Source organism: Neolamprologus multifasciatus, chromosome 23, assembly GCF_963576455.1.
Source record: "Neolamprologus multifasciatus chromosome 23, fNeoMul1.2, whole genome shotgun sequence".
In the NCBI taxonomy this organism is placed as follows: Eukaryota; Metazoa; Chordata; class Actinopteri; order Cichliformes; family Cichlidae; genus Neolamprologus; species Neolamprologus multifasciatus.
Genome location: NC_140460.1, coordinates 13,782,390 through 13,795,651, shown reverse-complemented (window position 1 = coordinate 13,795,651; position 13,262 = coordinate 13,782,390). Strand labels below are relative to the sequence as shown.

General features: G+C 40.6%; 2 protein-coding genes across 3 annotated transcripts in view; both read left to right on the top strand.

Annotated features, from left to right (window-relative positions):
• The window catches only part of myo7ba (myosin VIIBa), a 31,317-nt gene extending 27,490 nt beyond the window's left edge, over positions 1 to 3,827 (top strand). For both annotated transcript variants that reach the window (XM_085151218.1, XM_085151220.1), the window contains 5 exons: positions 86 to 271; positions 1,854 to 1,970; positions 2,177 to 2,260; positions 2,368 to 2,487; positions 2,580 to 3,827. In XM_085151218.1, the coding sequence (XP_085007344.1) occupies positions 86 to 271; positions 1,854 to 1,970; positions 2,177 to 2,260; positions 2,368 to 2,487; positions 2,580 to 2,675 (603 nt within the window). In that variant the 3' untranslated portion in view covers positions 2,676 to 3,827. The remainder of the gene's footprint in view (positions 1 to 85; positions 272 to 1,853; positions 1,971 to 2,176; positions 2,261 to 2,367; positions 2,488 to 2,579) is intronic.
• A 1,245-nt stretch (positions 3,828 to 5,072) lies between these two features.
• gpr17 (G protein-coupled receptor 17) lies at positions 5,073 to 13,173 on the top strand. The gene is made up of 2 exons (XM_085151223.1): positions 5,073 to 5,757; positions 8,456 to 13,173. Exon 2 carries the CDS (start codon positions 8,464 to 8,466, stop codon positions 9,472 to 9,474), a length of 1,011 nt encoding a protein of 336 aa, XP_085007349.1. The 5' UTR covers positions 5,073 to 5,757; positions 8,456 to 8,463; the 3' UTR covers positions 9,475 to 13,173.
• Positions 13,174 to 13,262: the final 89 nt, after the last annotated feature.

The window sequence follows — 13,262 nt, the reverse complement described above, 5'->3', positions numbered from 1 at the left end:
TGGAGTTGGCGATTAAAATCTAGTAACAGTTGCCTGCAACTGAAAAACTTAACTTAAGTAAACGAAATGTCTTTCTAATTTCCAGGAGTTACCCAAATACCTAAGAGGCTATCATGTGTGCACCAAAGAGGAAATGCTCAAAATTGCGGCTCTGCTCTTCTGCATAAAGGTCAACAGTGATAAGAACCAGTTAGTCATGATTCCCAAGTTGCTGAAGGAGCTGGTGCCCACTGACCAGCTGAAGGCCATGTCTGAAAATGAGTGGAAGAAGGTAGGACGGCTTGCTTCTATCTCACCCTATCACAGGGCATCCTTCTCTGTCTTACTAACCCTCTGCATTTCCTCTTTTACTACATCCACAATAAATCTCTGTTGTCTTCCTTTTTAACTCCTGCCAGCCAGCGTCATCTTAAACGTTCTCTTCAGTTCAATGAAATTTTATTTTTACAGCACCAAATTGCAACAAAAGTAGCCTCAAGGCGCTTTATATTGTAAGGTAGGCCCTACAATAATACATACAGAGAAAAACCCAATAATCATATGACCCCCTGTGAGCAAGTACTCTGGTGACAGTGGGAAGGAAAAACTCCCTCTTAACTGGAAGAAACCTCTGGCAGAACCAGGCTCAGGGAGGGGCGGCCATCTGCCATGGCTGGTTGCGGTGAGAGAAGGAAAACAGGACAAAAGACATGTTATCTTTGTCCAGTATATCCACTATCCCTTTTTTGCATATGTCCATTTTTTTTTTTACAATGCTGAGTTCAGTGTCACTGAACACACCCAGGTATTATTAATGCCACACCTGCTGAATCAACTAGTCACTTAAATAGATCCTGTGCGACAAACTGAAGCAGGCTAAAAGATCTTTGACAATAAAAGTTGTAAGTTCTATGTACAGTTGCTTGCACAATAAAATTTGGAAGCAAGACACACAGGGGGAAAAAAGCAACATAATATCTCAACTATAAGACATAAGATCTCAAAAAGCAGCACAACGTGGATCCATAAATTCTGTCACAATCCAACGAAACAGCTGAGAAACAAAGTCGCTGACATCTATCAGTCTGGAAAGGGTTACAAAGCTGAGGCTTTGGGGCTCCAATGAACCACGATGACAGCCGTTATCCGCACATGGAGAAAACCTGAAACAGGAATGACCAGCCTACCAAATGTACTCCAAGAGTGCATTAACAACTCATCCAACAGGCCACAAAAGACCCCAGAGCAACATCCAAAGAACTGCAGGCCTCATTTGCCTTGGTTAATGTCAGAGTTCATGACTACACCATATGAAAGAGACTGAGTTCCAAGACCAAAACCACTGCTGAGCAAAAGGAACACAAAGGCTCGCCTGAGTTTTGCCAGAAAACATCTTGATGATCCCTGAGAGTTTTGGGAAAATACTCTGTGGTGTAGTGTGTCTGGGGCTGGGACCTGGAAGACTTGCCGTGATAAACAGATCCATGAATTCTGCCGTCTACCGAAAAATCCTGAAGAAGAATGTCCAGCCATCTGTTCGTGACTCAAACTGAATGTGTCTTAAGAAAAAACAAAGGTGGTTCATGCTTGCAAACCTTCCAATGTGGCTGAATTACAACAATTCTGCAAAGATGAGTGAACCAAAAGACTCACTGCCAGTTATCGCAAACTCTTCGTTGCACTTGTTGCTGCTAAGGGTGGCTCAACCACTTATTAGGTTTAGGGTTCGCTTTTACAAACAGGGTCATGTAGGTTTGGATTTTTCCCCTCTTAATCATCAGTGTTAATGCTAGAAAATCATTAACCTCATTAGAGGCAGTGGTCACTTGAAGGTGTTGTTTCACTCTGTGATACATCTGTACTTTCATTTTCAGAACATTACCGCCTCATTTAACAAACAAACTGGAATGACAGCTGATGAAGCTAAGGTGGCGTTCCTGAAGGCGGTTCACCGTTGGCCGACGTTTGGCTGTGCTTTCTTTGATGTGAAGGTGAGGCCTCCAGCGAGTGCAGCTCACACGATGGTTATCTTGGTATCAGCTATCAGATTGGCTGCGTGGGCAGCGTGTTTATGTGATCGCTATTGATATCTGTCACTATTTGGCGAGCCTCTGGTCTTTAGCACTCTTTCTGCAAATAGTGCAACATGACTCTAGCTTGACAGTTTCCTCATTTGCTTCTCTTTCTTTCTTTTCAGCAAACATCAGAGCAAAAATTTCCAGATATTGTGCGAATTGCCATCAGCAAGCAAGGACTCACAATCATTCATCCAAAAACCAAGGTTAAAGAAAGTCTAAAACTCTATGGAGCAATAAAAATTTCAGTGCCCTTCTCTCATATCAATATTTTATTCATGCTTTTATTCATGTTTTTTTTTTTTCTTTGAAGGAAACTCTGGCAACTCACCCATTCAACCGCATTGCTAACTGGTCCAGTGGAAGCACCTACTTTCACATGACTATTGGTAATTTAGTCAACGGCAGCAAGTTCCTGTGTGAAACGTCACTGGTAAGACGTGAAACACTCTGTAAGATTTGGTTTATATTTTGTCTACATTTCCTTTTCTTTACTATCACTCTATCACTCTCTTCTGTTAAAAGGGCTACAAGATGGACGATCTTATAAGCTCCTACGTCAACATGTACCTCAGCGACAGGAAGACTGTGCAAACCAGGAACCGCCGCTTTGACATCTAAACTCTGTGGCATGACAGCTCGCTGAAAGCATGCTGTGTGTCTGTAGCTGCAGACTGAAACTTGTACTCACAGTAGTTCTCTGTTTTTGGATTAGCAATCAACTTTTTTGTGCTTTCCTTAAAAAAAAAACATTGAATTATTAGATGAAACGAAGTAGTTGCAGATTTCTCCGTTTTTATTTAAAGTCATGTATGCTTTGGTATGTGTATGAGTAACAAAATCAGAAGTTATTGGTCTCTTTGGTGTTTTTAATAATGAACACAAAACCAAAACTGTCTCAAGTTAAATAATTCTAGCGTGTTATTATGAATAAATAAATCCAATTTGAATGAATCCGAGTCAAAGTTAAAGACCTAGGTCTAATAAGATTTGTTCTTGAACTTCGTGTAAATGTCAGTTTCATTACATTTGTGGATTTTTTTTTTAGCTCAAAATATTTGACCTGTTTCTGCTCACCAAAATGTCGCAGATGTCATTTATGTGCACATGACGCATCGTTTTGCACGTGTACTCAATTTTTTAGATTAAAAGAAAGTTGAATTCCGGACAATTATTAGACATTAATTTACCTGGTGTAAAAACATTAAAGATTTTCTTGGAAGCAAAGTTCTATTCAGTGTTTTGTTTCTCAAAAAACAAAAAAATATTACAAAGTTGAATTTTCCTCACACTGGAAAATTTTCAAATCACAGTGAAAGCTGGACAAGTGTCAAACCGACTTCACAATTTGTGTGTTTAGGTTGCAGATGCAACCTTTAAATTAGCCCATCTTCAAAAAGTATATCGAAAGTTAATCTCCACAATGATTCTCCCTTTATGTCAATTTTACAGATACTGTTTTAACTATTACCCTGTGATCATTTCTAACTGTCCACTGTCGTACAATAAAGCTCATCGTGGGACAACTAATATGAGCTTTCTTTGGGAAAACTGTGGGTTAGGAGATTGAGGAGCTCTACCGATCAGAAGATTGGTGAATCGATTTCCTAAATACTCCAATCACCATGTCGAAGCATCCTTGGGCAAGATGTTGAATCCCCACATTGTCCCTGATGAATCTGAATTTTCCACTTCTTTTAAAAGATGCACAACTACATGACATCACTCACTGGTTTCTGAAGTCATGCTCTGAAGCCTTGAGATGAACAATTATGAAGCCAGACATAATCTTCCTTTCTATTATAGTATAACCAAAATTTACACAATAGACTTTTTTTTTTTATCCAACTTAACCAAAAATGAGTTAGCGAAACCATAGACCCAGCAGGGAGGTATTTTTTCATAGACTTCTATAGGACTGCAAAGCATTTTGCAATCACAGATCTGGCCCCCTGGTGGCCATTAAAGAGAATCCAGGTTTAAGACCTTTCAACATTGGTTTCACTTTTTCAGATGTGGAAATTGCATCCATCTTTTATACCGTCTGTTGTCAGCAGTTCCTACACCGATCAGGGATAACCAACAGGCTCAGCTGTTACCCAACATTACAAACAAAATTTTGAAACTAACCATTGCAAGGTGAAAATGATCAAATAGTGAACTGTGATGGATAGCTGTAAAAAAAAAGGAGCATCTAAATGTTTTAATGGATGAATAGCAAAGCTAATAAGTTCACTGTATTATTGCAGCGTCTTTACCTTACAATATAAAGTGCACTGAGGTGACGGTTGTTGTGATTTGGCGTTGTATAAATAAAACTGAATTGAATTGAATTCAATATAGGTTTAAAGTTAGTTCAAATACACATTCGATTATTTGAGGTTACTTTTGTTCTTGAGTTGATTAACTTTAAATGAAAAAAGTTGGTACTGATGCTTTTAAAATGTTTTAAATCGGCCTGAATGTATTTCTGTTTTCATTTGCCATCTCTAACTGATAAACTTAGATGCTTGTTTACTTGTGGGAGGCTGTCCACAGCTACATACAATGGCAGAATTATCCTGTAAAATGAAAGCATCTCTGTTTTTATTAAACTCTTTCATCAGCAAGAAAAAAGCACGTTTTATTGGCTAAACCCTCCCAGCAGTAAGAAGAATGATAAATTTATGATGCTGTGCTCTTGCACAAGGGGATGTTTTTGCTTCGGGGTAACAAGACGAATAACAGACAAAGTGGAGAAGCCGAACAAAAGCGGGGGGCTGTCCCAATTAGCAATTGGCAGTAGATTAACAGAGTAGTGATGTCAAAGCTTCTCCACAGTCTGCAGATAGTGGTTTTATTCAAGTCTACAGAATACCATTTGCATATCGATGATATAGAGGAGAAGAAGGGCCAATGTGTCTGAAACACAGCTGTGAAGTTCATGTATGAAAGAAATATTATCTCCCCTTGGTCAGTGGGTCCCCTCTCCACATCTGTCCGACGGCTATGCGACTGATTATTTTGGGCATTCCAATTCAAGATGCCCCCAGGAGGCAAGACAGCAACAAGGGCCTCTGTTTCCTCCAAGCAACCCCCTCTCAAGGCTTGTTTTTCTCTGGCTCTCCTATAGTGAGGGCTTGGGGCCCCCTCCAAAACAGAGCAGGCCATGTACAAAAGATCATCTCGGAGACTTCAGTCATAAACTTTTAACAACACAATTAACAACACAGTCCATCTTCTATCTGTCAGTGGGAGGCTGGGAGTTCATGGTAAAGGCACTTAATGCACAACTAGCCTTGGTTACCATGGAGCCATACCCCCAAAACTCATTGCGACTGAGGCATGCCATTCTTCTTTCCGCTGCTGAAATGCGCCGCTCATTCTGACTCAGCCTATTGTGAAGCGCACAAGTGGCTCTCTGAAAAGAAGGGGATGGAGAAAGAAAGGGTGGGGTCAGGGTTCAAACGAAAGGCTCCCATTGGGACTCCCTTTCTGTTATCAAATTTGTTGAGACACAAAAAGAGCTACAGTCTCATTCCCGAGAACATCTTGAGAGAGAGATAGGGGGGTTATAGGACAGCATTCCTCATGTCAGAGCGCCAGTTTTTCCACACAGCGGCAGACGAACTCCCTGTCTTCACGTACAGCTCCCTGCTCCTGCACTGATCATCTCCTCTTTTCTTCCAGCAGAAAAACTTTTCTTTTTAGGAGTGCCCGTCCAGTAAGTCCTCTTTATTATTTGTTCCTTTATAACTTGAACTAAATACCTGCCTCTGATTTACTAAATAAACCTTTCTGTAAATTTCTCACTTTGCTCATGCAAACCCAAATAGCTCAATCTTTTACTGATTGCACTGTTTCAACAAATTTCTATACTTGCCTACTATGAAGTGGGCTCATTTAATCCTGTTTCACATTAGACAATGGAAGATTTCACACATTACAGCTGCTGCAGCTTTTCCATAAGCACTGTGTGTAAAGGACCAATACCAGGATGCTCAGTCTCCTCTTCACTGCACAGATCTGCTTATCCAGATCGCCGTGATGAAGGCGTATTTCAGCTTCATCTCTCTCCAGGATTATCTGCATTTATGGAAGCTTTTCCATTCAGCTGCTCCGTTTCTGGTTTGTTATCCCTGCTGGGACTGCAGTTCTCTTTCTTCAGGGGGACTGAAAGCTCTGACTCTGAGCCCTGGCTGAGAAATGCCCTGGCATGTGGGTCCCACAACACCCACTGAAAAGAGCCATGCTGCTTCATAAAGGGCCAAAAGTCAGGGAGTGAAATTTAGCCCAGTCAGGTTTTTTTTGTGTGTGTGAGTCATTGTGGTTATCCTGCATTGTTTAATCACATAAGCTATTTTTGAAAAATATCTTTGAGCTAAAAATAACTGTATGAGCACTAAAACATAAAGAGAACACAGAAACCATCAGGAAATGTTATTGATAGTCTTTGGATATGGATCTTTTCAATATACAAGTCTAGAAAGTTCTTATTTTGAAGTAGTAGGAAACAAACATATATCTTTAAATGTATATCTTATTCTTTGCTATCCTGTGCATAATACGCAGAAATCGTTTTATTAGATACACCATAATGGTACCAGGTAGGTCTACCCTTTGCCTCCAGAAGTGCCTTCATTTTTCATGGCATAGATTCAACAAGGTGCTGGAAACTCCTCAAAGATTTTAGTTCATATTGACATGACAACATCAAACAGTTGCTGTAGATTTGTCAGTTGCATCTATGATGTGAATCTCCCATTCCATCACATCCCAAAGTTGTACTATTGGACTGAGATCACTGTCATGTTCAAGAAACCAGTTTGAGATGATGTGAGCTTTGTGACATTGTGTTATCCCATCAGAAGATGGCACACTGTGGTCATAAAGGTATGGCATGGTCAGCAACAATACTCAGACAGGCTGTGGTGGTTAAATGATGCTCAGTTGGGACTAAGAGGCCCAAAGTGTGTCAAGGAAATATTCCCCACAATGTTACAGCACCAGCAGCAGCCTGAACCGTTGATACGTGGAAGACCAAGCAAAGTTTTCCAATTTTCTAATGTCTGATTTTAGTATCAGACATGTTGATGTCGACCTCTGACATCAACATGCTCCTCACTGGATATTTTCCGTGTTTCGGACCATCCTCTGTAAACCCTTTGTGAAGGAAAATCCCAGTAGATCTCCAGTTGAGATACTCAGTCTATCCCATCAGGCTCCAACAACCAATCAAAGTCACTTAAATCAGCGGTCTCCAACCTTTTTTGCGCCACAGACCGGTTTATGCCTGACAATATTTTCATGGACCGGCCTTTAAGGTGTCGCGGATAAATACAACAAAATAAAACTAGTACCGGTACCGAAAAAAAGAAGATTTATTCATAACACACGTGAAAAGACCCAGGAAAACCGAGTTAACGATAAAAACGATAACAAAATAACGCTGAAAACCGATAAAAACCCTGAAAACCATACATTTCACACCTGAGCCTCTACTCTCGCGGCCCGGTACCAAACGACTCACGGACTGGTACCAGTCTGAGGCCCGGGGGTTGGGGACCGCTGACTTAAATGACCTTTCTTCCTCCATTCTGATGCTGAGTTTGAACTTCAACAACCGTCTTCACCACGCCTACATGTCTAAATGCACTGAGCTCCTCCCATGTGATTTGCTGATTTGATAACTGCATTAATGAGCAGTTGAATAGGTGTACCAAACAGAGTCTGTTTCACTTTCCAAATCTTCCTTTCATGTATTTAGCTTCTAATGTGAACTCTCTCACAAACAGGCTTGTTGAATTTAAGGAGGTTTTTTTGCATTTGGGAACCTTCCATCAGCTACAGAAACATCTTTTGTGTGGGTTGACAGTTCAGCCCCAGCTAAACACGGTAGAAATGCTGGTTTTGGATTCAACAGAAATACCAAAGGGAAGGAAGCCTTGCCTTAAATTAATTAAAGTCAGACTTTGCTGTTCACGCCCCGGTGATGTTTCTGTGTAGAGAGTGAGCTAAAGCAACAGGGAAAAGAGAGCAAAAAATACAAAGAGTGAACAGTTGGAGCTTGGCGGGGTTGGATGGAGCAGTGGGTGGGTTTTCTAAGGAAGAAGTGATTGTAAGATCTAAAGAATATCCAATCTACTGGGACTGTCTTTGCTGTCTTGTGTGTGTGTGTGTGTGTGTGTGTGTGTGTGTGTGTGTGTGTGTGTGTGTGTGTGTGTGTGTGTGTGTGTGTGTGTGTATAAACTTAAAAAAAAAAAAATCAAAAGTACTCAAATTCAGGTCAGAAATCTGACCGCCTCTGCAGCCTGCAGCGCAAAATTAGACCCGTCGTAACTGTCCTGAATATATGCACTTCTGCTTATACTACAGAAATGGTTTAAAGGTAATGGTAATTATAATATTTTCTGTCTCCACAGTCACCAAAATGGAGTCTGCTACAATGCATCTGCCATCCAATCAGTCATCAGAGAGCTGTGTAGTGTTGGCGACCACGATCGAGAACCAGCTGTTTGGATGGTTCTACCTCGTGGTTTTTGTTCTGGCGCTGAGCGGTAACAGTTTGGCTCTCTGGATTTTCTCTCACCAGCGTGGCGTTTCTTCTCCAGCTAACGTCTTCCTGATTCATCTGGCTGTGGCAGACTTATCGTATGTCATCATCCTCCCGCTCAGGGCCACCTACCACTTTACAGGAGGCCACTGGCCCCTGGGCGAGGTGCCCTGCCGGGTGGTGGGTTTTTTGTTTTATGTCAACATGTATGCCAGCCTGTACTTCCTGGCCTGTGTAGCAGGGGATCGATACTTGGCTGTGGTTCACGCTGTGAGGTCACTGAAGATTCGTCGTGCTCGCTATGCTCACATCATCAGCTTCTCTCTTTGGGTCCTAGTTACTGTCTCCATGGCACCGCTGCTTGTCACCCATCAGACTGCACAGGTGGACAACATGACGGTGTGTTTGCAGCTATACAGGGAGAAGGCCTCACGCAACGCTCTGATCTCGCTGGCTGTCGCCTTCATGCCGCCTTTCCTCGTCACTCTTTCCTGTTACCTCCTCATCATTCACAGCCTGCATCGCGGCTCCAGGTTGGAGCCGGCGCTCAAGCTAAGGGCCCTGCGCACCATTGGCCTGGTTATGCTCATCTACGTGGTCTGTTTTCTGCCTTATCATATGAGTAGGGCCACCTTCATCCTGGGCTACAGCCACCCAGACGTCTCATGCCAGACACGCAGAGGCCTGAGCCTGGCCAACCGCCTCACCTCCTCACTCACCTGCCTGAATGGTGTTATGGACCCGCTGGTCTACCTGTTTGGGGCGGAGAAATTCCGCGGCACACTGCGGCGATTGTTTTGTAAAGATAATGGCGGGATGTCAGGGGCTACCAGCGGAGAGTTAAAGGGAACACATGAGAGCTCTGTGAGTGCCAAATCAGAGTTCTGAGGAAAAGCAGCTAGACTCAGACACCTGTGAAAACTTTTCCATCACAAGAAGCTTCAGGTTGATGATACTTTGATTGATGCTGTTTCCAAAGGCTGTTTGAGAACCAATTCTAGTGTCATCCCCACACCATTCCCACCAAATCCTTAGAGAATTAAACTGACATCACTTTGACACTCAAAGAATCCTGAATTCAGCAGCAAAGACGGTGGTAGAAGTTTAACTTCCAGGAGAGGAACAAAGATCTTTAAAACCTAAATTTGGGGCAAAGTCAGCAAACTTTTTTAAAGCATTTTTAAATCAGTTATAACTTCTGATTCTGCACACACTGTTTATCTTGGTGACCACTGGAATTAAAGTTGATGAAGATAATGCTTCAAAATAACTCACCCACACACAAGACTCGAGTAAATCTCATTCTTCTTTAACAATGTAACGCAATGGAGAATGTTTAAAAGCAAAATTACTGCAATTAGAAGTAAATATGACATTTGATGAGTTTTCAAAATGTACTGTTGGCTTGCTTTCAGCTCAGCAGATCCAATGTTTTTTTTACTGTAGATCTGGTTTCATAAGACAGACAATTTGTACTGGTTAGTGACGCCTTTGATGTTCTGTTTAAGCTTCTTGTCATTTCCATTAAAAGTTTTTTGGGTCCATGTTAGAAACCAACTCTCAAACCAGTCAGAACTGTGCCCAATACCTGCTAATGTGGGACTCTCTGTACAAAAAATATCCCATTTCCTGTGTGGTATCCGCCAGGCTAAGCTATTTGAATTTGTTTGGTTATAATTTTTGACAACTGATGGTTTTAATAATAATCTTTAGAAACAGTTTGTCTCAACATAACAACTCACTTGTTCCGGAGATGAAGCAAAAAACTAATGATGCAAAGTTTTTAATTGCTTCTGCTGTTATATATAATACTTAATGGAGGTTAAACTTGAGTACTAATTGTTCCGCCTACTGCTTGTTGGAAATCCAAAACAGCAATTCAGTATATACATAGTCAACTTTCAGCGTATATTTTCTATTGTTTTTTTTTATACTGTAAGCCAAATGTGATGAATATGCATCAGTCACAGTTGATAATATTGTTGTTTTTTTCATCTAAGGTGACATAGGTTGTCCTTGCTTTGTGGATAATCAAATGTGCGTGCACATTCTTTAACACTATAAGTGAAATGTGATGGAACCATGTGAGAATTTTAAAAACTCATGTGATCATGTGTCGTCTTCTAAAGTACCAACATCCAGTTAAATTCTCATTTGTTTGAATTTTTAGTTTCAGGCCAAATATTTGGAAAATGTTTATGCTAATTAGCAATGATAGCATGCTAATGCACCAAACCGGGAAGTTAAACAGGGTAAGTATTACAGGTAAGGTAAGCATTATACCTTTCAAATATTAGCACTGTATGGTAGCATGCTGGTGGACATACCCACTAAGGCACTCACCAGCTTCTAGACTCCACATTTTGAAGACTCACCATTAGCACTGTGGCTGCTGTTGTGTGAGGTGAAGTTGAAGTGCTAAGTTGGTTTGCTGCATCCATAAATTGTATGGGTGAAATCCACAAGCACAGAAAGGTGCTTATTGGTGTTAATTAAGTAACAGACTAAAAAAAAGCAAGAACAACAAGAAAGAACACAGTCCAGAAGTTCAGATGAGTGACTCCTATCACCAGTATTATGCTACAGTCAAGCTAATGAACAAAGTCATTGGCATTATGAAGACTTACAGAGTAAAATAAAATTGCAGTGCTGTTGCCTTTGAAATGGTTGCAGTCAGTTGCCATTTTCAAGGCGATTTTAGTGCATTAAGATGACATCAGTTTGCTAACAGTTTGCAAGTGAATGGGGTCGAGTCAGCAATTTAATTTAATCTGTTTGTTGTAAAATGGCACGTGTGTTTGACTGCACAAACAGAAATTCACATTACCTACTTGCATTCAGAATTCAGAAAACCCACCACAAACAGTGATGTAGTTTCTACAGGATGGTGATTTAACTGTAACGTGCTGCAGCTGCTCGGCAACCGCAATTTATATAAGAATAGAACCAAAGTAGAAGCAGTTCAGTTGAGTCTTGTATTGTAAAAAAAAAAAAAAAGATGCGTCAGAGAGAAATTGTCTCAGAAAAACAAACTGCAATTGCCTTGCAATCCAAAGTTGTTGATGCAGGTACTTTCAATCAGTTGCTGCTGGTCAGTCATGAGCTGCTGATTATTCCAACCTACTTTTACTCTGGTCATTTACTCTACTTACTGACCTAAGAAAATCACCTCTGATTCCAAAAACCAGAAGTAGAAGTTATAAGAAAGTCCCCCCTGACTTATTATTAAGAAGGAATAGCATGGAGTAGTATGCTGTAAGTATGTTCACTTAAAGTTACTGTAAAGTAACATTTTAAGGCGGATCTTTATGGGGGAATGACACTTTTAGAGTCTCATGTGGTCACTAGCGGAACTGCAATCTTTGAAACTTTGCTTGATTCATATTCCAGCTGTGTGTTAGCATGCCAGTATTAATATTTAGCTCAAGGCAACGCTGTTCCTCACAGAGATACTATTAAGGCTGTAGCCCTTTGGATTAAGTCCAGATTTACTCTACGATGGAGTGACAATTTTATTGAGAGGGGACTGTGTAAATGTGCCCATTATTATACTGCTGTTGGATATTTCCCTGCTATCACATTTTCATAGATGCAAAAATTCCTGTATTGTGTTTCTCCAGCTCAGCTAGGAATGACGTGGACACAGTCACAGCTTTTTATAAATTCCTGACATGAGTCACTGTATATGTTAAATGTGCTCGACAAATCTCCATTGTGAAAATATTTTTTGGTTTTCAGTTTCTTAACTCTCCTATAATGCTACGCGTTTCTGTTGCACTGTTACTTGACAAACTAATAACTATTGTTCTATCTACATTTTGATAAAATGTAATATGTTAAAAATATGCTCTGACTTTAACGTGCGAATGATTGTGTAATTCACTGCAGCAAAAATGCACCATTTGTGTGACATGTCCAGTCCCTCTCTTTCTTTTTTTTTGCTTGTCACATAAAAACTGCATAAACTCAACATGTCTGCTGCTGTCTCCCGAAAGCAAAAGTATGATTTCACGTCCTTCGCGTCTGTGGCGTTGACGTGTTCACCGTGAAAGTGGTAAAACTATTTCAAGCGCGAGGACAGAAGGCAGCAGTGACTTGTCACCATGTAGTTCTCTTTTCATATCATGTGACATGTTGTGGTTTGTGAGCAGCTCATTTTCCTCCCCTTATTTCTGCAAGACTTCCTGTCCATCACATGAACATGGCAACTACTTTAACTTGTATTTCCTGAATGTATATATTGTAGAAAACCCCCGAGCTCCCTTGGTTCATCTGTGGTTTAAAGAATAGCAGTATGCAGGCTGAATATGATGCACCTTGGTTTATTTTTATCATAGAACAAAATGATCATGTTTGAAAAACAAATCAAGGTCCTTATCTTCTTTTTTCTTTTTTTACTGTGTGGGTTTTAAAGTAAATATATCCAGTAAATTCCCTTCCTGTAACTACTAAAAATCATCATGGTCATGTTTTCTTTCTTACTTCCTCTTTTCACTTCTTGTAGCTCAATTTTTTACGTATAACTTCATTATTTTCTGAAAGTTCACATGAATATGTAAACCAAAGAGGTTAGGTATGCTGGTTAATCATTCGTGTAAGGTGATAAAGATTTCTACTGTGCAAACAAAAGTGTGTATTTCCATTTTACAGCTGTGCGGCTATGTTAAAGAAGAGGC